The sequence below is a fragment of the Zootermopsis nevadensis genome, unplaced genomic scaffold (assembly GCF_977971745.1).
Source record: "Zootermopsis nevadensis isolate Lab colony 2312 unplaced genomic scaffold, Znev_1.0 Znev_ptg000017l, whole genome shotgun sequence".
In the NCBI taxonomy this organism is placed as follows: domain Eukaryota; kingdom Metazoa; phylum Arthropoda; class Insecta; order Blattodea; family Termopsidae; genus Zootermopsis; species Zootermopsis nevadensis.
In genome coordinates, this window is record NW_028259149.1 from 15360295 (window position 1) to 15385057 (window position 24763).

General features: G+C 36.0%; 2 protein-coding genes across 4 annotated transcripts; one reads left to right on the plus strand and one right to left on the minus strand.

The window, feature by feature from the left end:
• The first annotated feature begins 111 nt into the window (after positions 1-111).
• On the plus strand, positions 112-16088 carry LOC110831779 (ras-related protein Rab-28). Of its 3 annotated transcripts, XM_087350607.1 has the most exons (6): positions 112-251; positions 700-918; positions 1654-1783; positions 2453-2556; positions 3599-3781; positions 15962-16088. In XM_087350607.1, the coding sequence occupies exons 1-6, from the start codon at positions 177-179 to the stop codon at positions 15965-15967; spliced, it is 717 nt and encodes a 238-aa protein (XP_087206733.1). In that variant the 5' UTR covers positions 112-176; the 3' UTR covers positions 15968-16088. The 3 variants fall into 3 exon arrangements, with proteins under 3 accessions (XP_087206733.1, XP_021923858.1, XP_021923860.1); XM_022068166.2 differs by lacking the exon at positions 15962-16088 and having other exon boundaries at positions 3599-3935; XM_022068168.2 differs by lacking the exon at positions 15962-16088 and having other exon boundaries at positions 700-885; positions 3599-3935.
• On the minus strand, positions 12598-24529 carry LOC110832420 (hexosaminidase D). Its single transcript, XM_022069395.2, has 8 exons — positions 23191-24529; positions 21104-21312; positions 20445-20604; positions 19863-19956; positions 19116-19304; positions 18405-18637; positions 17776-18042; positions 12598-16437 (listed from the first exon to the last, which is right to left on the minus strand). The coding sequence occupies exons 1-7, from the start codon at positions 23893-23895 to the stop codon at positions 17794-17796; spliced, it is 1839 nt and encodes a 612-aa protein (XP_021925087.1). The 5' UTR covers positions 23896-24529; the 3' UTR covers positions 12598-16437; positions 17776-17793.
• Between the last annotated feature and the right edge of the window lie 234 nt (positions 24530-24763).

The window sequence follows — 24763 nt, forward strand, 5'->3', positions numbered from 1 at the left end:
GTGTGTAAAACTTTGTTGGTATTTGAAACGCGGACACTATTTTGTCTGATGTCTAACTAGCGGCCGAAGACTAGATTTTTATGATGTAAATATTTTATGTCAATAATGAAGCTTCAGAATGTCCGCAACCATAACATATGTTTATAGAATATTAAACTCATTGGTTGTTTGAAAGTATGTCAGACTCCGAAGATGAAGCAGTTGAAAGGCAGTTGAAGATAGTAATTGTTGGTGAAGCAGGCAGTGGAAAGGTAAAGAATGTGGGACTCATTGATTTAAGAGAATTAGTATATACCGCACATGCACTTAAAGGGAGCCACTTTTAAAGGTGCAGAAATACAGTTACAGCAATTGCTTAAAGGATATTTGCTGACATGCTTTATAACTCTCAGTCATTTTGGGTTTGTAGGTTGGTGTCTTACAAACTTGTCTGATTGTGGAAAGTATTTGTAAAGTTGAATTCCCCAAAATGACAGCAGTACACAGAAATCTTATCACACAATTATTATTTACATTTTCTTATCCAGAAGAAATGCTGCTAGTAGCTTTGAAGCACTGCAGTAAGCAATTGTAGACTACAGATTTACATTATCAAAACTTATCAGTATAGTATGAATAATATTTTGCCATGAGATCTGCATGGTGATGGTACATGCAGCAATAAAGGTATTAGAGTAGATGTTTTGTGTTCTGTTTCAGACCTGCTTGGCGTCACGTTACTGCCATGATGAATTTACACGGCAGTACTTTCCTACCGCAGGAGTTGACTTTTTTTTAAAGAGAACAGTTCTTTCAGGAGCTGGCAATATTACACTTCAGATATGGGATGTAGGAGGACAGTCTCTTGCAGGGAATATGTTAGATAAATATATATTTGGAGCTGATGTGAGTAAAAGGCAGTCAGTTACTACAATTAATGTAAGTTAGGGTTTTTTTAATTTTTCTTTTTTACCATAAGAAAAATGCTGGTGCAGCCCCATACTGGAAGCAAAGATGTGGTCTAAAGTAAAGTAAAAATAAAGTAAGGCTGCCCCACTATACACCATGTATTGGCTTGTGGGGATAGGAGGTATAGCTCCTACTCATTCTTGACCTTGGCACTAGATGGGGGTCAGTGGTCAGCATCATGCTCCAGCCATGCTTTACCCCCAGGAAAGGACCCCGTACTCATTGGATAGGAGGCTGGGTGGGCTCCAGAACTGGTCTGGACGCAGAGGCTATAGGAAAAATCTGATTTGGTATAAAACAAACATTTATAGTTTTTGTGTGGCATGCATGAGTAAGAAGCCCACAGTAAAATTTTTCTGTAACTTCCTTTAAATTTGTGGTAGGAATGTTTCTTCATTTCTTTGTAAATTCATTGAATATTGCAAGTATATTTCTGATTTTCTAGATGTGAGGTTTTAATGGTACTGGTGTATGGTAAAGATTTACCTGGGAACAGAGTAACAGAAATGGCCAAGAAAGTGCTTAAGGGAAAATTATAAATCTACTTTCTTCCTGTTTTAATTTCTTTTACCTCTTTTTTCTCATCTTTCTTTATTTTCATCATTATAGTTGTATTTTTTCTTTCCCTTATGTTGTCTCCTACCCATCTGTCCGCAAGTTATGATTCCAAGAAGTCCATAAAGTTAATTGCTACTTTTGTTACAGGTTATTTTATTAGTCTTTGATATTACAAATATTGTAAGTTTTGACTCATTGGAAGAATGGCTTGATACAATACGCAAGGTAACAGTGTCACAGGAGCCTCAACCAATGATAGCAGTTGTTGCTAATAAATGTAAGTCATGTTTATGGTGTTAATGTGGAGCCCAGTTTGTTCAAAAATCTTAAAGATGTTTTTACACTTCATCTCTTAAGCAAGTAGAAGGCATTCCTACATGCGAAGTGCATCAGATTTTGGCAGGGAAGTCATATAAGATGAATATTAAAAATTACTTAGTGCACTGAAGTGTTTCTGTTGAAAAATATTTCCAGACAGCTGCCTCTTTTAGATTAGCTTATCAACACAATTGCCTTATATCTATTTGACATCATCTACCACAAAATTTGTTGCGTAATATGTTTTGCTTATGTGTACTAAATCTAATACAAAATATTATTAAATAAATTGAATTCAACTAAAGTAACCTAACTTGTGATTGAATTTATGTTTGTTTATAATAACCAGTATGAAAGTATGTGCGAATTAAAAGAAAGATATTTTTTGTATATCAGTTGTTAAATACTGCAACTATTGAATTGAACAGACAATTAAAGTGACCGGGTACAGATTGGGTGATCAAGGTTCAGTTTTTTTGTTTTTCTTTTCTTCCCCCCTCACATTCATGGTATTGGGAATTCATGTTAGAAAGTCTAATCAAAGTGTAAGTAAAACAAGCATGCGTAGGTGATCAGTAGTAAATTCACATGCTGATCAGTGTCACTTTGTCTGTGTGTTATATGCTAGGTGACTTAGAGCACAAGAGAAAGGTTCGTCCTGACAGACAGCACAAATTCTCTCAAGAGAATGGATTGAGTTCTCATCTTGTATCAGCCCGCACTGGAGAGATGGTGAGTTATATATAAAAGAAACTTGCACTGTAATGGCTATGTAACATCTTATGAAGTCTCTTTTACCTTACTTAACACTGATCTCACCTTCACATCATTGACCCTGTCCCTATAAACGGGGATTTTGTAACTGAGTCATGGCAGTGCAGTCATTGAATGTAATATGGAAGAATGACACTGCCAAAATTTACATTTGTGGGTTTCTATGATTCTCAGAATAAACTGTAATTGTTTCCCTGAACAACATTAATGAGTTTGTCTGTGCAATGAGGAACTGTTTTGTATTCTTAGTAATAAGAACCACGTATTTTGATATTATTTCGGTGAACATGGCTTCAAAGTCTTACTGCACCAACTAGAGCAGTAGATTTGATTTTAGAACTTTAGTATTAACAAACAATTTGACCAAGAGAAACTTACTGCCAGATAATGTAATGCACATTTTTGATTTTGTTTTGTTTTGGTAATGCTTGTGCATAATAGTCACCCCAAAACACATTACAGTTATAAACATCATTGATATTTATTTAATTAAGTATACACCATATTGAAAAATGTATCATTGAAAGTTGTAGAGCTTGGAGGCATATGCTTTATTACAGTGATTGTTTGTGTGTGTGCAATTTTTGTGAAATAGAGTTTGATTTTTATATAAAATAGTGTATGTATTTTACAATTATAATCAAGAATTAGATGTATAACTTTTCATGTATAACCCAAAACCAGATTTTTATTAAAGTCTATTGAGTATTTCTGGAGGTGAAACTTGCAGATAGACATGACTTAGGACTTATTCTGCAGTGTTTTTCCAATTTCCACATGTCACAATCAAATCGGTAACATTCCTTCTTCATATTCGGTAAGATCCATGTTAGATTGTTGGTCTGGAAGAAACCTATTATTATGACTGAAATTCTTCGAAGTTTTCTCAGTTCTTCAAAGAAAATGCTTGATTAATAGTTTAAAATAGCAAAATGTAATTTCATAACTTAATAAAGAGACAAGGTTTACTAATATTCATTGTTCTGGATTTCTGTGGCAGGTAGCACTCAGTTTTCATAAGATTGTAGCAGATGTGCTTGGACTGAAACTGAGCCGTGCTGAACAAGAAGAGCAGCAACCTCTCATGCAGGCTGAGATTCTGCATTCTCCAGCAACCACTGCAGTAACAGATGCACACTCCCTTGCTTCTAGTCATGTGCCACCTGGAGCCTCAAAATCAGCCGTATGTGAAATCCAATAGATTGTTTTGCTTGAGACTAGTTATTATGAACCTGTCTTGTGTTTAATTGCACCATTTAGCAAATACTTGGATGATCTATTAGAAGACACTTGACATACATGTCCAAATAAACATACCACTTGAACTTTGAAAAACATGAATGGGTTTTAATATGCTTTACTGCTCTCCATACTTTCTTGTGGTTCTCCGCATGTCTGTGGCAGTGACTGATTTATTGTTCCATGGTAGGTTGAACATGTTTATTGTCTGAGGTATATTTCATATGTACAACATTTTAGTATTTGACTCTACTCTTGTTTGGAAGTGATTTTTATTTCATTGACAGATACTTTTATCTTTTATATTAGTGGTAGGAGGTGGGTTTGGGAACAGATGGGAGGCTTATTTGTGTAATTAACATACAAGTATAGTACTCAAAGGGTTATAGGTTTGATTTCAACTATTACCATTAATGTAACAAGACTGCAAGGGTGAAATCGATACTAGAATACACACAGTTTAATGTAACATATCTGTTATAATGTACCCTAGTCTACCCTAGCCCAACCTTTACATGCCTAATCTAACCTAGCCCAGCCTAATGTATTCTAGCTTAATTTAACCTACCCTAACATTGCCTAGCCTATCTGAAGCTAACATAACTACATTAGCTTAGCCCAGCCTGACCTACCCTGACCTTGTCTGACATGTTGTTGATACTGATTGAATTGAAAAGTATGATTTTACACTACACCACAGTCACATAACATCTATCTGCGGTGCATTCTAATTAAGCCTTTTAAATAATTTTTGACTTTTAATAACTACCAATATTGGGTAAGCACGGCTGGGGCGTGATTCTGACCGCTCGCCACCATCTAGTGCCGATGTCAAGAATGAGTAGGATCTATATCTCCTCTCCCCACAAGCGCCTACATGGCACATAGTGGGACAGTTGTACTCTACTCTTTTAAAAAAAACAATATTGGGTACTTTGCTTAGGTACTTTGGGATTTTATGTTGGATGCTTTAATTTTGACTGTGATGGACTAGGGCAGTAGGCACGGATTTGTGCTGTGTATAATTGTACTACTGATACTTTAGGCGTGTGATAGCTCAGTTATGTGACTGATTAAGGGCTCAAGAACTGGGATTTAATCCTGGGGAGGACAAAGATTTTTGTTTTTCTTATCCGTATCACAGCCAGACTGACTATAGATGCCAATCATGGGTTCTGGGGGATCGTTCCCTAGAGTAAAGCAGCCCAGTGATGAAGCTAACCACTTGCCTCCATCCAGTGCCAGTGTCAGGATTGTGTGCCGATTTACTTCCACTCTCCTTAGGCTTAGGGACAACTACATCACTAACACTGTATTTTGATAACTTAGTTTGGAAATCAAGATGGTTTGCAGGGAGAATTAAAAAACAATTATATTGACATTAATAGTTTAATAAATGTTGGTTTATATCACAAAGTAAATTAGAATACTCATAAAATAGTTGAATTATCTACTGGAAAATCAAAATTTGTATAAGGCATACTTACTGGTCTTGCTACATACATTTGTAAATCCATTAAAACTAACTTTACGTAATAAAGTATGTTATATATTGCTTTCTTTGGATATGTTTCAGAATTTAGACATGTCAAATGAGAGATGTAATTTAACTTTTGTTTTCAAACATTTTTTTAAAGGATAGGTTCATTGATTAATTCTTGCATTATGAAATGACACTATTCAACTGCATAGGTTTTATAGTATCAGTTCAAGGATGACTTTGAATAATTAATTGGAGAGGATGTAGAAGGAGGTGGTTGTGGCCTTGAAGATAGCCTACTGCTCCAGTATTTGACTATAAGTACTGAAGAAATAAAGGAATACTGACTACTCAACTGTGATGTTGAGTGAAAAGGGAATACTATATGACTTCTAATTCAAGGCCCTTGCAGTCTATTGAGTAGCCAATATTATGGAAGTTACTGCCTCAAGACCCTATCGAAAATATTTCTTAGCTGGAAGATATTATTTGGGAAGGGTGAAACACCAAATACAGTAGGTTATATTGGAGTGTCATATTGTAGATGTTGTTATGTTATTACTAAGAAGCTGTCTCCACACAACGTTGTTATAAATGTAAGTGTTGTGCACTTATTTACATGCCTCAATGCATATTTTATAATGCAATACATTTTTGACTCATATGGTCCATCCTCAGGCCATTATCTGTGCAATTATTCTGCACATCAGGGGTGTTATTGGGGTTAAAACATAAAATGTAAAATGCATAAAACAATATAGGAACATACACTGCTTATTCTTCTTTCTGTATGGTACTGGATACAGTTAATTTTTGATTGACCAACTAAAATTAATAAACAAATTAGAATGAGTATTAAAATATAAAAATAAACAATTATGAGATAAGTTAAAATATAAAATTACTAAAGCTACATTTATGTGTTGTATTTCTGTTTATGCTGCAGTATTACTGTTTTGAAATCGTATTCATGTCACTAATATAATTCTTGTTGATTTTGTCAGTCACTTTCACAGACTTACAGTTCACAGTCTATTCTTTTGAATTATATTTTTCAGCCCAACATTGTCATCATCAGGTTCAAATGATTTCAGATGTTTATTTGAACCAGATGATGGCTGCATTGAGCTGGAACATGTAATTCAAAAGAACAGATTGTGAACTGTAAATTTGTGAAAATGACTGATAAAAATTTAATTTAATTAAATTATAATGCTATATGATGATTTCATATTGAGGGTGGTTGTATTCCTGATATATGTGTGTGTGATAGTACTTGCCATTTTGTTGTTGTTGCAGTGCTGTGAAGTGACTTGTAGCTTCTTTGTGTATGCTCCTGATTACAGTGCATGTAGGTGTGTGCAACTAGTAGCTTCATTTTGTGGAAACTGCCATTGGAAACTTCTAGGACAGAGGTTCCCAAACCTTGTGCCCCCCTTAAAACATTTCATAAATTTCATGTCCCCCCCTTTCCAGAACAAGGCAAGCGAACAGATTTGACATAAAATTTAGCAATGAGTATATATTTTTTTTATAAGTTAGTAAATATTATTCAATGCATTTAATTTAAAAAAAACGTAATAAAATATACGCTTCATACCTGGATTAGTGGGATGGATGTGGTTCCTTCTGTGAACATATTTGCTGTTTACTTCCTAAAACCGCCGATGCTCTATGAGTCTGAATTATACAGCACTGTAAGGCAACTAAACTGCCTCAACCAAGCAAAGGATGTAAAAAATGTTTCTCCATATTTCGTTAAAAAAAGTTTTTCATACAAACAACACGCCCCCCCCCCCCCCCTCCAGGGGGAGGCGCCCCACACTTTGGGAGCCTCTGTTCTAAGATATGAGGATGGACTAAATCTGCAATGATAGTATATAATTATAAACCCATAATATATTTGTATGCGAATGACCAGCTAATATCATATAGTGTACATACAATTTTATATTTTAACACTCATCTCACAATTGTTTATTTTTGTAGTTTAATATTCATTTTATAATTGTTTATAAATTTTAGTCAGCCAGTCAAATATGAACTGCGTCCAGTACCACATGAGAAAAAGAATTAGTGGTGTTTGTTCCTACATAGTTTTATGCATTGTATGTGTTATATTTTAATCACAATATCACTCCTGTTATGCAGAGTAGTTACACAGATATTGATGGACCATGTGAGTTCAGAACATGTTGCACAGTAAAATAGGTACCAAGACATGTAAGTAAGTACATAGCACAAACATTTATAACATTGTTGTGTGGAGATTACTGATTAATAATAATATAACCAATATGGTATTTGCATGGAAACATAACCATATACATCACTCTAGTCATTCTGATATTTATTACATATATTGCTTGTTGTAATTAGCTCTAAAACAGATCATGACAATTCTTTGTAGCAGACATTTATAATTGCATATATTTTTACATAATTTGAAGAAGCTGAATTGCAATTTATTAGTCAGGTTGTGGTGAAGTGCTTTCAGACATTAATCAATCTTTATATCCATAATACTTTTCTGTGATTATGTCATATATACATTTATACATATTAAGCTGCAAGCTTCCATCCTTTGAATTTGATGATACCCATACCCATTGTATGTATGTAATTTGTCTAAATTACATTGCACATGAATGTGAGCTTTATAATATACCAAAGAAGGAAAAAGTCAGGTAACTTATGTGTACCATTTCAGTATTGCTGTGTTTAAGATGGGAAACAAAATTTTAACATGCAAGAAAAATAATTAATATTTTTTGGCTTTATAATGAGCTTAATGTTGTTTAATGAAGCAGCCATTTGGGTAAGAATCAGTGCTTCAATATTGTATAAAGATAACTGTATTTTCAATTCTTTTTTTGTGTGTGAGGCTGATAAAAAAGAGGCTGAGCTGTGGAGTCTAAGGTAGGCCGCACACCGGCATGCGTCAAGACATGTAACAGTCAAGACACGATGTCTGCGACATGACGCAAAGAAAGGAGCACAGTGCAGACGGTTAAGAAATTCCCGGTATTATACGATTATTCGTCCCCGGGCCACTCAAGCAAGGAGGAGATTGATAAAGCTTGGCATGCAGTTTCAAAAGAAGTAAACATAGATGGTAAGTGCACTGATTACTTTTGTTTTAATGAGCTAATGACTGAATTAACTATTATACACATTGAGCACAAGCTCGTTTCGTACAAGTCTGCTCTCACTTACACATAAAACTGGACGATGTCATGTCATCAACTAGAGAAGATGTGATAAGACGCAGACACGTGCTACTCCGGTGTGCGGACTCGAGTCTGAATCATGAATGAAGCAAGACTGCGTCTTTTGTCTCATGTCTTGATGCTTGTCTTGACGCAGTTGGTGTGCGGCCGCCCTAAGAGATACATGGTCTGGATTCAAATCCTACATGAGATATGAGGCATGGATGTTTGTCTGTGTTGTGCAGTCCTGTGTAGGCATAGAGGACTTGAAATGCACCAGTCCCTCATTCAGTGGGCTATTCTAAGTATGTAAAAAGGTTCTTTGTTTCAGAAGTTAATTTTGTGTTGGAATAGGCCAGATGGCATAGTCCATAGAAGCAGAAAGAAGGAAACTAATAAAAGAAATTAATTTGCATATAATGTAATCCTTAGTATTTGTGTTGGTGCCATTACATAAAATTATTGTAGATTTCACAAAAAAAAGTGCCTATAATGCTATGTAATTTCTTTCTGGGTGGGCTTAACTTTTTTATCTTCCCATAAGAATTCCTCCTGTTCTTGTGTCCATTCATTCCTTACTTTCTTTTGTGTATCTTCCTTCACTTGGTCATTCTTTTGATATAATTCCTGCAGTATTTCAGATTTTATATCTTGCTTAACATCCTGATTTGAATTCTGTTCCTTCTTGTATGTTTCTTGACATGCTGTAGAAAATTCGTCATGTTGGTTTTAACCTTATCACATCTAATCATTGTCCAAAATAAAGTGTGTTAGGCAAGTGTTTTATTGCTTTCTTTTGTAAAAGAATTTGCTTATCATACCATGTATGTCATTTCTTGTAAGAGATTCTGATAGGATTTTAATTAATGGTACTTTATTTATGCTTCATACATATTTAGGACATTATCACCTACGCCTCTACATTTTTCCAGGTGTGTCCATTTCAAGTTCTGTAAAAAATGAGGTCTTTATCAGTATCTGTACCCAATATAGATAAGACTACTTTGTGTGTATGATGAACAGTCCATAGTTGAATTTCCAAAGTTATCATGAATGGGTTGAAAATGCATTTCCTTATCCACTGTGCAGGTTGGTATAGCAGTACAGTGAAACCTCGATGCATCGTTTTCGGCGGGGGTGGGAAATAAAAACGATAGATGCGGGAAAGCATTAAAAATTTTAAAAAAAAACAATGTTTCTCTTTCAAAGTTACTTCTTTTTACCAAAAAAGTCTTTAATGATCAACTGGTTTGTCGAAACTTTACGTTTTAGACCAAACAGAGTACTTTCCACGTTCAAAATGTTTTCCTCGTCACGTTCGCTAATATTATGGGCATAAAAGAACGACTTCACTTTTGCCAATGCAGCGTGTGCTTCGGCAAAACTCGGCACAGCTTCGGGCTCGCATTCGTCGTCTTCCTCACCGCTCCCACCCCCTTCGCGATCGTCACACAACTTATCAATCGTGTCGACTCCGCATGTAGCAAGCTCGCTGTCTACTGCCGCGTAGTCACCAAATTTAACCACGTCTTTCACGGCGCCAAATCTATTCCAGTCTTCGTGAAAGCCATCATGCTCATCCACACTGACGTTAGAGTCTGCTTCTGTGCGAAGTTCACACCCGTAGCCACCTTTGTGAAAACAATTCAGAACAGTTGGTTGGGAGACATGCCGCCAAGCTGCCACTGTGAAATGAATTGCTTGTAGCACGTCAATTTTCATGTTGACATCCTTCCCAGCATCCATTGCACATACAGCTGTTTGCACAAGGCGCTTTCTATACAACTGCTTGAAAGATTTTATGATGCCCAAATCAAGCGGTTGCAAGACGCTCGTGCAATTTGCTGGATACTGCACGACTTTCACATTTCGTAGAAATGTCGTGTCCTTCGGATGAGCGGCACAATTATCAACAAACAGCAAAATCTTTCTGCCTTGTGCGCCCATGGAGGCATCCAGAGAACTTAAAAACGCCGTAAAGATGTCTGTTGTCATCCAAGCCTTTTTGTTGGCGTGATATTTCACCGGAAGTTTTTTCATGTTTTTGAAACAACGCGGTTTTCGTGATTTTCCAACTACAATCGGAACCCGTTTATCACTACCGTCACTGTTAACACACAGAAGAACAGTAATTCGGTGTTTTGCACGTATTCCCCCGTGGCAAGATTCACCTTTCAATGCCAGAGTCCTATCCGGGAGGGCGTTGTAGAAAAGTCCGGTCTCATCCGCATTATAAATGTCCCGCGGCTCATATCCCTCCAGCAGTGTTGGCAGTCTCTCGAGCCACAGCTCCGTTATTTCCACATCCACAGCAGCACTTTCGCCGGCTAACTTCTTGTAGACCATACCATGTCGTTCTTTAAACCTACTAATCCAGCCATTCGACGCTGCAAAATTTTCAATATTCAGTCTTGCGGCTATCGTCTTGGCTTTTTCCCGCAAGATGTTGCCATCAACAGGAATTCCTGAGGCCCGCGATTGCTGGTACCAAGTGAAGAGGACACTTTCTAGCTCACTGAAAGTTGATTTTCTTCCGGTTTTCCTTTTTTTGCATGAATTACCGCACTTGTCAGTTTGTTTTCGGATTTCTTTCTTCTTTGCAACTATTGAATTTAAAGTAGATGGTGCTAATCCAAGGCGTTTAGCAATGTCGATTCTTTTTTCAAATGGATTCTTCTCCACTTCTTCTATGATTTTTAATCTTTCTTGAAGAGTTCTGACTTGCTTTAGTGGGCGAGACATGGTACAGGAATAATAACAAAATAATTAACAGGAGTAAGAGGAATAACAAAATATTTACGGGAACAACAACAAAAGTATAGACTGGAACAATAACAGGAAGAATGGAAGTACTGTTACTGCCGAACTCGACGAAACGTAGCCGTAGAAGACACTGAACCACTGGAAACGAGATGAACCAGAAGAATGAAAAGTGCCGCCAGCCTTTCCTTTGTACTTGTAATAAAAGCATTTGTGAAGAAATTCACAGTGCACATGCCATTTGGCATCGCTGGAACGAAATATGAGTGCACCCTAATTAAAATCGTAAAATTTCTGACAATGAGCACCGCCATTCACTCCAACTATCACCCCTGCACCGCTGACCCCTCATTCCAAAAGGATCTGTGCTGGTTGGGCGACATAACAGGTTACCACTACTGTGTATTCCAAAAACATTGTGCGTCTTTCGGTATTAATTTATCTCAAAACCCAGCATTTTAATTTCTCAGAAACGATCATTGCGGGAAAATTGTTGGCCGGGACTAAGATTTTTGAACGATCGATGCGATAAAACGATAGTTCGAGGAACGATAGAAGCGGGAAAATGTAACATTATTTTATATGGGATGTATTCGGGACCGAACAAAACGGACGATGCATCCGGGAAAACGATAGTTCCGGGAACGATAGATAGAGGTTTCACTGTAATATACAAACTTGTAATTGAGATGTTCCTCTTTTATGTATAGTGGGGCCATTAGCTGTCCTAATATTTTCATTTTTTCCATAGTCTGTCTTGGAAAATTCTGGAATAGTACCTTTAAATGTCATGAGTACCTCCTACAAAATCCCTTCCTGCTCAATCATGGCATTCTCCCATCTCTTGCAACACTTTAAATTAACCTATGTACCATTCTTCATCCATTTTCTAGTGCCATCAGACCCTGTGACACAATAGTTGTTGATGTATTTAACTTAAATTTTGGAAGAAAATTTAATTTTCCTGTGGAAGTTTTCCCATAAGTGAGATTTAAATGCTGTATTATAAATGTTGAAATGAGGTTATGTATATTTGTTTCTGAAAATACTAGAGACACAATTATGGCATATTCTGATATAAGACCATATAGGAAAGGGAAAATAATTTGAGAGATTTGAGTTTCTTGTGGCAGCAAGTGTGAAGATGGTTGTCTTCTGGGTTGTTACACCATGTAGTGTAGTAGAAGTTTATTGATATTTCAGAGGTGCCTGATGCCTTCATCATCAGGGCAACTGCCTTGAAGACAGTCATCTTCAGAAAATAATTTAGTCGATGACTTCATTAATACAAGGTTAATGAAAGAATGGAACTATCGAATATCAACAGTATTTATTACTTAACATAAAGTGATACATAAGAAAAATGAAAATATAATGCACAATTTCATTTCACCATGAAAGTCAAAACATATCAAAATGTAAAGCACAGAACGCTAGAAAACTCTTTTAAAAAAATTAAAAGACTCAACAATAGTCAAAACTTTATGAGTGACTGAATACAAAATGAATATTGCACATATATCTTGACCCACTCGCAGAATTATATACATATAAAAATTATAATAAAACATAATCCAACAATCTTATTCATTCAGGGTATTTGTATTCTTCAAACACCAGATATTTATAACTACTGACTGAGAACAGAACTGGATAATTTCCTATATTCAAAGATTTCTTCCTAAATAGATCTGACAGTTTCAATAATGCACAATCATTTTGTAATTTCCAAGGCTACTGTGCACTTCCTACTCTAAAAGAGTGAGATGCACAGATTATGTTGATTTCTATCAGTTAAAGAATCATCTTTAGAGAGTTGTGAATTATAAAACTTTCAATTTCACATGTACACACATATCAAGTTGGGTAACTGAGGTATTACAAATGTAAAACTTGAATGTATTTATGTTAGAGGTGTGCAGTTGTTCCAGTTGGAATGGGAATAGTGGATCCAACATGACACAGGGATTTTTATTACATCAAAACTCTTTCAGCCTCAGAAAATGCTGACACTCTAAATTAGAATTAAAGTCACAGGTACAAAAAGGACAAGAACTGGGGAAGTTTTTGTTTGGCAAGCAAATAACGGAAATCAAAGAAGTGTAAAGTGGGGTGAAAGGGACATGCACGCTCTTGTTGCAAACTCTCCGATTAATGCTACACGACTGGGCTGGTGTACGTAGACAATTACCAGTGTTCCATGCTCACAACCTGTAGAATCCCCTTTCATATTATGAGCCATTATGTGAATTCCATCTATTAAAATCAACAAAAACTGTGTACATGCACCAATCACAATATTTACATGTTACATTCTGTAAAACACCTTTGTTGCATCATCCATCAATTTCTCACAAGTATATTATGGTTTTGAGATGCTGATAAATGATGTTCTTATCTCATGAAATTTCTTACTATATTCGATAACTCCACTTAAAAAGCACTAACCAGTAGCCTTTGTGAGTACTTGCTAAACATATGCATGGTCCACAACCTTTCTTATGACCTTCAGATATTAAATATATTGTTTTATTTTAAAATATGTAATGGAACATATCACTGAAGTGCCATTTACAAAAGAAAAGAAAAAGGAAATTCAACACAAACACTAGTACTATTTCATATATTTGACATGATACTATATAAACTTTTCAGTTGAAACAGTCATTAAATAACTTAAAATCAATCAAACTCTCATTATAGGTATAGTAGGCATATGTATTTCCAAAGTAGCTCTGGTAGTATCATGCTATACATTACTTCTGACTAAAAATGTTTTCATTTGTAAGTTTATGCAAAGAGAGGTCAGTAATCATAAAGAATTTGAAGAACCTGCCTGCAGGACTGTGGATCTTCACAGAACACAGTTTTGGAATCATTTGCTTATGAATATCAGTTTCATGAACTTTGCATAAGATACATTAGTGAATTATTACTATTCCTTTTTGTAAAATTTCACTTCAATGCACTACTACTCCGTCCCTCAGGATCTGAGCATCCCATTTTTCTTTTCCTTCTCTTTCATAGTCATGCACGAAAATAATTAACTACTATATAACATTACACTATTGTGTGATTACATGACCAATTCCAAGTGTACTAGTTCATATGCTTGAAGAAGAAACTAGGTGTCTTATTATGCATTGCATCTTTGGTTTCTCAACTCACTGCTTCTGCAGCTGTCTAAATAAAATATTGCTTCTACATTTTCTAATACATAAAATATAATATGCATATGCACTTATATTTCATTAATTTTTATGAAAATATGTACATTGACTTGAAATATATTTTGTTATTTTTATACTGTAGTACACTCTTGATTATCAGTATGCAAATTAACTGGGTTGAAAATTATCCATGTCCAGACTTTTTTCTGGCAGTATACAATGGTACACCATACCAGTGCCCATTTTCCATAAAACATTAACATAAAAGCTGTGACTATACTGGTGTTTTAAAGGAGGGAGAGGCAGAGCAAAATACTTTTATCACCACTCCTCTGTCGCATCTGAGTATCAGCACTCTTTTAGTTAAAAAAGAAATCCATGCTTGTTTTATCTTAAATTTCCACTTCTGGAATTTACTAAAGGCAAGATTTATAGAGGCATATGTTATACAAACATGTACTTGCAAACTAAACTTTCGTTTCTCTCCAACTCTTTTACTCTTATGTATATTACAGCCTGTTTTGTGTAGACGTCATTCACATACTTTTACCATATAGTTGGAGGATGCAAGAGAGAGTAATGCTACAACTTTCCCCATGCTATTCTATTACTGTACTGTTAAGTGGTAAAAGTATGAAAATAACACAATTTTGTTGTGTTAATACATGTTATATAACATATAACTATTATTTTGAACTCTTGAGATTTTATAGAAACAGTTTGATAATGAATAATAGTATTTCTAATTCAAATGTTTGCATTTGAGTCACATAACATGCCTGCAGTACAAATTAAGCATTATAGTATATGTTATTAAAATTATGTATATTTGGGATTGTTTAAACAATTACCACTCTTTTACAATAAATGTATTAATATAAATTTAAATCCACAGAAAAAACTATTTTCGATCTATACCTCACTACAGTCTATATTCAATTCTACTGATAAGTTGAAAACAAAACAACACTTTTTGGCTACCATACTTTTTTGTAAAGGGATTTTTTGGCATTAACCTCTAAGTTCTGTTAAGAAACCATGCTGTTAAAACTAATGTAAGCTACCCACTTATATGTACAGTTAAATATTCACATGAAAACCAGACACTGCATTTCCTGAAAGGAAATAAACCACTTTATTTCCCATGTACCCTTTCAAACTGTTGTGAACAACTGAGTGTACATTTCTTTTAAATTTTCTTCTTCCTAAAACATTTCCATTTTATGTCGGTCGTTTATTTTAAATTATAACCACACAAAATTTAAAATAAGAATTACACAACAGATAAATATAAAACATTACACAGCTATCTGCACATATCACTATGTCCAAAGACCATCAACCTAAAATATGTCTTACTTATCTCTTTTATGTAAGCATTTTCTGGTATAGATCTTTTAAACTACCAATAACTTATTTAACAACAAACAGGTATAACATGATTTACGTAAATGTTGCATTCCCAGGAAACATATGTAAAAACATCTAAAATCTTTTGTTCGCAGATTTAAGCTAAAAGCAGTGAAAGTGAGTATTGAACAAAATGATGTATTACTTACTAGCTTGTTTATGACAAAGCAGGTAATGGTCAGATTCTATGTCATAAGAAACTTAAAAAAAAATCACCTGTTTTCCCCTGAACATAAAGTTTTGGGAAAAGCAATTATAAAGTTAATTTGTTACTAGCCCTTTTCTTTTTCACTTTTCCTATGAAAAACTACAGCTGTTCATAAATGGTTCTACAGCTGATAATGTTAGAGGAAAACACACTTCCTTTCCCACATCATTCACCCATATCACACACACAAAATGTTAACAGCCATATTACAGATCATTAAAACTGAAGAATTTTCTTCTGTGTAAAATCCTTTCTGAATGCTGGCCTATTGTGTTGAAAGTAAAGATTACCACAACCATAATAGTGGTTTCTCGATGCTCACTCACTGGTGTCATCTCAGATGATCATGAAGAATACAATTATCTATGAAAGAAACAAATAAGAGTAAACAAGACATTAAAAAAACCTATGTATTCTGAAATATATTTTAGTACTGTTTAGTATTTCAGATTAATGTACTCCATGACACAGTATTTCTTGTAAACAAGATAATCAGTTGGTCATGAAACTCCATTCTTCATGGAACCTGGGGGTTCATTACTGTGTTCACAAAATCCCACCACTGGAGTCTATCCTCAGCTAGCTGAATTCACATCACAACTTCAAACTTTATTTACCTAAGATTCATTTCCCCCCCCCCCCCCCATTTATACCTAGATCATCCAAATGGTCTCTTCTCTTCATGCTTTCTGGCAAATTCTGCATTTCCTCCAAATATGCTACATGTCCTACTGATATTATCCTCCTCAATTTAACCACCCCTACAATATTTGTGAGTAGTACTTATGAAACAACATTATGTAGTCGTTCTTGATCCTCCTATTAGTTCTCCTTAAGTATATAATGTCATTATAAAATGACTAACACATTACATTCGTACATAACACTCCATGTCACATCTCTTCATACAAACTGGAACCAAGGACTTGAGATGCTAAAAGATCATGCACAGACTATCTTGAAGTACATTAATTTCAAATACATTTAGAGTAAAAAATAAAGTTTCCTATGTTAGATACTATATAATGAAGGGAAAGTTTGACATTTATGACATTGGCACTAGGCAGAATGAATGGTCAGCTTCAGCTCCATGCTCCAATAAGTTAATCCACACACCAAATAGGAAAGAATCGCTGTATTCATTGTCAGGAGGCTGGTCTGGACATAACTGTATAAAGAAAAATATATAGGATGATTCAAAAGGTTAGGGCCAAACTGAAGGAGCATATAGAGGGACTCAGAGAGAACAACTTTCGAATAGGAATCCATCTCCTCCGAAGTTATCCTGAGTTGGTTTGTAAGATTGCTAATGTAATCCTTGTACATTAATAAAAAACAATATGAAGCTAGTTGGAGAATAGCAAAGTACGATTATTTCAGCGGTATGTTATCAGACTTCCCTACCTTCAATGTCCTCGACTGACTCAGGATAACTTTGGAGGACATGGATTCCTATTCGAAAGTTGATCTTTCTGAGTCCTTCTATACACTCCTTGAATTTGGTCCTAACATTTTGAATCACCCTGTATACTCATGCCAGGAACTAAATACTGGCCATCCAGCCTATAGTCAGTCAGTCATGTTACTGACTTAATTATCCTGATTCATTGTATAAGAGAAAATAAGTCTGAGAAATTTAAAATTCAAGGGATTGAAAGTTCTTCAGACTTCTTTTCGTTTAATTTTATTTTTATAACTTACCTAAGACTGTATTCTTTATTATAAGTTATGGGTGACAGATGATTTTAAAATGTCAAGAGGGCGTTTGGGCCAGTGTGTACGTGAAAGAAGCTTTTCCCTTGCATCCCACAGTGACTGCAGCCGTGTATCCAATGGCCGAAGGAATGTAGATACCCATTCAGCAACTGTGTACCGATCATACACATCAGACATTGCTGACCGTATGTCCCGTTCTATGTAGACCAATTCCATTTTGCATCGGTCTAGCTCTGCTGTCGCATGTTCCACCTTTTGGCAAATGGAGAGGAAGAAAAGGAATCACCTGTAGTACTGGAATATGTGATACATATGTTGGCTGTAATTCCATCTTCAGGTGATTTATCATTATACAGACAGACATCTTCCCCCTTTTTTTTACTCTTAAATTTTAATGACAGTTGTAAAAATCAAACCTTCACCTTTTTGAATTCAATGTTTCATCACAACTCCTATCACTAAAAGTGAAACTAAATATAACAAAATATCGCTGTAATGACAACCAATCTTATGAAGAATGGAGTATTGCCACCTACCAAAACATTATGTGTATCAAATATATTTCTGACAGTTACAGTGTAATGAGATGATATCAACAGTAAAGTAGTACATACATGAGAAGGACTTGAAAAACCATGATCTACATTGTAGGAAGTCATCCAGCCCTTCACTGTTGAATCAGCCAACATCCGGTCCACACTGAGGTGCAGGGTATACAGACGTTCTACTGCGTCTAAAACCGCAGCACCAGGAAAATTACATCTGGTTCGTCCTGCACCTGGGCTCATTGGTATTGTACCATCGCACTTCAATATATCTAGTACTTGTTGTGGTATTAATGCTGTCCCTGTAAAATATAATAAGTTCATGTCACATTTCACTTCACTGCATAATACATTTTCATGATCTTGGGTTCCCAGTTTAAACAAGTTATTTATTAAAATGACCTGTCATGCAAAATATCAATATCTACTTAACCTAGGTGCAAATTATTTATTCTGAAAACTGGGTAAATCCTATTATGGATTAAATAGTAACAAATAACACTTCATGCATGCATAGTGAAAGAAATTTAATGCAAATTGATTCACCAAGCATATGCAGGTACTAAATGCAACACTGCAATTGGAACAATAGCCAATTTACAAGTAATACAACTAAATGAATGATGTGAACTATCAGTGAGTGAAATCTGTATACCAATTACACTGTCCATACATTTACATTAATAATTTGCAATGAGATATGAATAGTGTCATGTTCTTCCAAAGGTCCAGCCAAATCAAAATTACCAAAAGGGAAGTCACATGCTGATGCTAGGTTACCTCTGTTATTAGAATGGATGAAAGCGAGGCTAGCTGCTAGAGATGGGATTCCAACAGGTAGCAACTCACACAGCACTGAAAAATGGTCATATCTTTGCCACCCAGTAATAAAAATGCCTTTGAATTTTAGCTGACCAGAATATGAAGAAATTATGTCCATCCATGACTGATGATTTTCCAGATGATAGCCTGTGAAAAGCAAAAATACTGAAAACATATAACTAAGAAACTACACCATAACAAGAACAAAAATAATCTGATTGAGAGACTGGACATTACAGTGAAGTAGTTAGCATTCCTGCTTCATATCTGAGGTGTAGAATTCAAATCTTGGCTGGAAACCAGCTATCTTGATAGAGGTTTATCCTTCATCTGTCAAAGTAAACGTGAAGGTACTACCTTAACCTTATGACAAACATCTTCCTTCCGCATACTTTACAATTCATCATTCACAGTCTTCCTATCTTCTGATGCTGTAAAACCTATGCAGTTTAAAAAGTGTTCCTATATATAAACTTGCAATATCTTGTGTGTGCACCAAATGCCCCAACCATCTCACCCCATTTTCTGAGCACATAGTATGTACCCACTTTCATTCAGTATCAAAATTTTAACCCAGGACTTCCTGAATATAAAGCAGCACTATGTAAAATACCTGGTGGTACAAAGATATATAGAAAACAAATGGTGGTACATTCCCCAGAAATCTCACATCTCTGTTCTATTGCACAAGGAATTTATACTTACTGATGTCAGTAATATATTTATCTGATCCTGTAGCCCCTTTGAAAGCACTTGCAATCCATACAGCTGGAAATACCTCTGCATATTTGTCCCACACCTATGGAAAATAAATTCATTGGTTAATACTATGCAATTCAACAGTGAAAGTATGAATATGCATGCACACATACACACACAATCTTGTCTGTAATATATTTTATTTAGGTTTGCTTCATGTGCATAGAAATAAACAATAAAAACACTAAACAAAACTAGCTCTAAACATCTGAAGTAGTCCATCTTCAAACAAAATTCTGAAAAGCCAATCATGTCCATAGTTAGGGACTTGCTACCTCCATCATCAGGGTACTACAAACCAGAAAACATTTGTCTTTGGACTAGAGGTTTCTTATGTAATTTTCCCCAGTTGCTTGCAATGATATCTTTCCTAGGTAATGAACCATCGGATTCACAATAGATGGATAATTTCTTGAACATCTGAGTGACTATCAGTTTCTCAAAAGCATTGTGCACCATGGAGCTAGTCAGATATGCTTGAAAACAGGTATATAATTATGTTAATGTTATATATTGAGAACACCACACCTCAGGTGCAATGTAGCTGGCAACATCAGGTGTATACTTCCATATCACAGGTTCTAGTAATTTGGCAATGCCCCACTCCTCTAATTCTGGTGCCGTCAGTTCTCGGAATTCGTCATCCCATGTTAGTGGTGTCACGCCTGGATGCTTATCCCGCACATATCTGTAAGACAAACAGCTATTATCAGTCTGTCAGCTGCATAGGTTATATGATGTGGAACAAAATTATGACTTATGAAGTGGAAAGAATGTTGCAGCAAATTTTAAGGTACTTTCCAATCATTTCCTAGAGGGACTGAGGAAAAGTACAAAAAAGCCTCCGTCAAGATAACCAACCATTTGATTTGTAAGATTTGAGGTTTTCATGGCAGTGAGTCTGAAGATGGCCGTCTTATGGGTTGTTGTGCCGTGTAGTCTGGTAGAAGTTTGCCGACATTCATCACCCTGATGATGGATGCGGCAAGGACCTCTGAAACGTTGGTAAACCTCTACCAGACTTCTACCGGCACAACAACCCAGAAGACAGCCATATTCAACCTTTAGATTGTGAATCAAACTCATGACCTAACTACAAAGTAGGAATCATAATCACATAATTATAACACTAAATAATTAAATAATATCCAATATTATATACACATATAATAAACTGATCTGCTTACTTAGCAAGTCGACTGACATGATGTAAAAACAGCTGCTTCTTGCTCCACTGATGGTCCACCATAGTCAATCCACAACGCACACACTCTCCAAGATAATAAACCTCATCACAACCAATATGAAGATATTTAATGTCAGGATGCAATGCCACTACTTGGTCAATCATAGTTGACAGTAAGTCAAATGTGGAATTGTGAGTTGGGCATATCACCTGAAATAATAAATTTAAAAAAGTGCTGTGAAGTTGTTACACACAATGAAAATAAACGTCTTAGTTGAGGCATTAGCTCTTCTGCTTCATATTCAGGAGGTCCCAGTTTCAAATCTCAACCTGCAGACTGGCTATCCTGACTGAGGTTTTTGATGGTTTTCCTCAGTCCCCTCCAGAAAAATGTCAGGATAGTACTTTACATTATTCACAAAACTGAGTGCAGTAACATCTGAGGTATCTCTCTTTTGTGAACGTCATACAAAATTTTAACCAATATTCTTCCAGCACAGTTAACACCATTTATGAGATCAGTGTGGATTCTGCCGTAACAAGTTATCTGCTAATCAGATCTTTTGCATCCAACAATTAGAGAAAAAGTAGGAGTATAATGCATCAGTACACTAACTATTTGTGGACTTTAGGAAGGCACATGACTCAGAAGAGTGGTACTGTATGGCATTTTGGTTGAGTTTGCATTACCAAAGAAATGTGTTAGGGCAGCTAAGATTTGTATGGATGGGGTATCTAGTAGATTTCATATAGGTAACCTGTTGGATCCATTCCCAGTGCACAGTGGCCTAAAACTGGGATGCTTCATCTCCAGTGCCTTTTAATTTTGCTCTAGAACATATCATCAGGACCCACTTAATGGTACCTGCACCTTGTCGTGGTGGTGGGCTTGAGTACCTCAGTGACCCCAAGAGCTATGCTGGTGGTAGCATAGCTACTGGTAGGGCCTCACTAGCCAGATTGGTCGAGGGGGAGAGGTCAGACTAAGACAGGTACCCTGGTCCTCCAGGTTGGGGGTTGGTCACCTTGCACCGTAAAAAGGAAGATGTTTCGAAACCTCAATCAAAACCTCGGATAGAATGGACCTAACAATAGGACTGAATGGAAGAGGAGAATTGAGGAGGCCATGGACCAAATACGGACCGGAGATCCATAGAAGAAGAGAAGACATATCATCAGGAAGGTCAGAGGGAATTAGGAAGGACTCAAATTGAATGGTCTGCACCAGCTACTTGTGTATGCTGAGGATGTTAATTTGCTGGGGGATGGTGTGGGTACCATAACCAAGAATGCAAATACTCTCCTACAGGCTGGCAAGGAAGTAGGCTAGAAGTAAATGTAGACAAGACTAAATACATGGGCATAATATGAGATTAACATCAGCAACAATGGTGGAACATAATTATAAATAACACATCATTTGAACATGTTTCAACATTTAAGTATCTGGGAACAACAATAACAAATAGAAAGTTGGTCCATGATGAAATTGAAAATAGAATACATTTGGGAAACACTTGTTTAAATCAATTCAAAACTGTTATCACCCCATTTGCTATCCAAAACACTAAAAATCAGGATACATAAAGCAATAATTTTGTCTGTTGTCTTGTATGATTGTGAAACATGGTCGCTTACCTTGAAGGAAGAAGTGCTTGAAAAGAAGGTGCTCAAGACGATATCTGGACCTAGGAAGGATGAAATAAGTGGAGAATAAATCTAGGAGGCTCTGATGGGCTAGACATGTAGAATGCATGGAGGAGAGGTTGCAATGCGTAGGAAACGTGACTGTCAGCCAATGTTTTGAGGTATAAGGCAATGAGCACTGTCTAGTGGGATCATTAAATTGTGACACCATGTATTCATGCAGTAAACCTTTGAAGATTCGGTTAAAATGGTTAGAATTTTAAATGCAGCCATGAGGATCAAACATTGAGAAATATAGTGAGATGCAGGATAAGTCACCACTTCAACATTTCTGTAGTAGCCCAAATACAGCAAATATGTTACATCTTTCTCTGTAAGGCTCAGTTGTCCTTTGCCTTGTAGGCTGAACATTCATATAGAATTGAGGCCTTTATATCTTACCTGAGGGTACTTCTGCACCTCACGGAGTTCAGAAAATTTCTGTAGTTTCAACAGAAATTCCAGATGGCCAAAAGTCTGAATCAGTGGGATTATTTCTAAGCCATTGTTTGTGGCTAGCTGTAAAATACGCTGAATGTCCGATTCGGAATAGGCATTATACGCAGGTAAATCTTGCAGATGTGGCCCACTGAATGGAAACATGTCTTCATATTCCATAAGAATACCTGTTGCACCCAAGGAACGTATCAAGGGAAAGAAGTCCTCATAGTACGAAACTCTTGGTGGTGCTCCTTTAAGATCTAAGTGGACTACTCGGTTACCTCTGAATGGGTGTACACCACTGCTCCATGAACCACCTAAATCTTCTTTTACGTCATTTGCACGATTTTCACCAGAATGAATATTGTGGTCATTTGGGAACATAAGTCTCCTGCCCAGTCTATCGTCTTCAGATGCCCCTTTTCCTCGAACATCAGCCATTATGCGAGCTTCATATTCTTGCTGCCTTGACTTTTCTTCTGTTTTTTGTGTGACTGTTGAAAATTCATTAATATTTTCCATTTTAGTCAAATGAACATTAATTTCCTTCATAATACTGGGTGTTGTAACATCATTTGCTGACATTCTATATAAAATTAAGATTAAAGTTGCAATAGTCAATGCAATCACAGTTACTTGTGTTCTACCACGCATTCTCCACATCATTCGTCACAACATAACCCCTCCTTTGCTAGGTTAGTTTTATATAAACGAGTGGTTTAATGCATTCTCAAATAATTAATTTATAAAATTTACAGACTTCAAAGGATTCAGTGTTACTTAAACAAACGGGTGATTAATATCAAATCATAATATATAAGTCTAAAACGACACTGCGATTTCTCCCCATCAAAAAACTAAAACCAACCCCACATTTATACAATCATGACATTAAGCACAGGCAAACCAGTGCTGGTAATTCGTGCCAGTGAACTTTCGAACGGCACTACAACCGTGGAGTGTAAAAGATAGTTATCCCGCTTTACGAGCTCAACTGTCGACAGAGAGTGGATCATGGGTCTGACCATTCCCTTAAACACAGATTTTTGGCTTTTACTTGGATGGGGCGCATACTACCCAAACTTGGATCACCTTCATTGTGTCATCTGGTAGTTTTCGAGGCTCTTCTTTGGACTCCTCAAGTTCATGCTGTATATTGAGCAAAGAGGCCATCCTCAAAATTGTTTCGTCTTTAACAATAAAAGTGGGCTCGTGTGAACACAGATATAAACCTCCGGGTTTCATACGATGCTGGCAATTTTTGATTAGCGGAGCGTAATATTTACTTGTCAAGAAGGATTCTGTTCCATGAGATGATTAGTAATTGAGTATAAACGTCAAGAAGGAAGAGAGTTAGGGCGACAAAGGCAAATATAGAACCACCAATAAGACACTTAATAGGATATTTAGTCTAATATATTAATTTGTAAAATTATTTTTCATACTTGTATTGCAGAATCTGAAATTTATGTACATTGATATGTGAAATACGTTCTTGTACTTGTGTTGAAAGTTTTGAAGTGAATGTATATTG

Excerpts from the sequence above, each read along its gene's own strand:
- LOC110832420 (XM_022069395.2), bottom strand. The coding sequence starts at position 23,895 with ATGATGTGGAGAATGCGTGGTAGAACACAAGTAACTGTGATTGCATTG. Across the intron at positions 19,957-20,444 it reads CCAGCTACATTGCACCTGAG|GTGTGGGACAAATATGCAGA; the intron begins GTGTGGTGTTCT and ends TATTTTCCATAG. Across the intron at positions 19,305-19,862 it reads TAAATATATTACTGACATCA|GCTATCATCTGGAAAATCAT; the intron begins GTAAGTATAAAT and ends TGCTTTTCACAG.
- LOC110831779 (XM_022068166.2), top strand. The coding sequence starts at position 177 with ATGTCAGACTCCGAAGATGAAGCAGTTGAAAGGCAGTTGAAGATAGTA. Across the intron at positions 252-699 it reads GTGAAGCAGGCAGTGGAAAG|ACCTGCTTGGCGTCACGTTA; the intron begins GTAAAGAATGTG and ends GTTCTGTTTCAG. Across the intron at positions 1,784-2,452 it reads AGCAGTTGTTGCTAATAAAT|GTGACTTAGAGCACAAGAGA; the intron begins GTAAGTCATGTT and ends GTTATATGCTAG.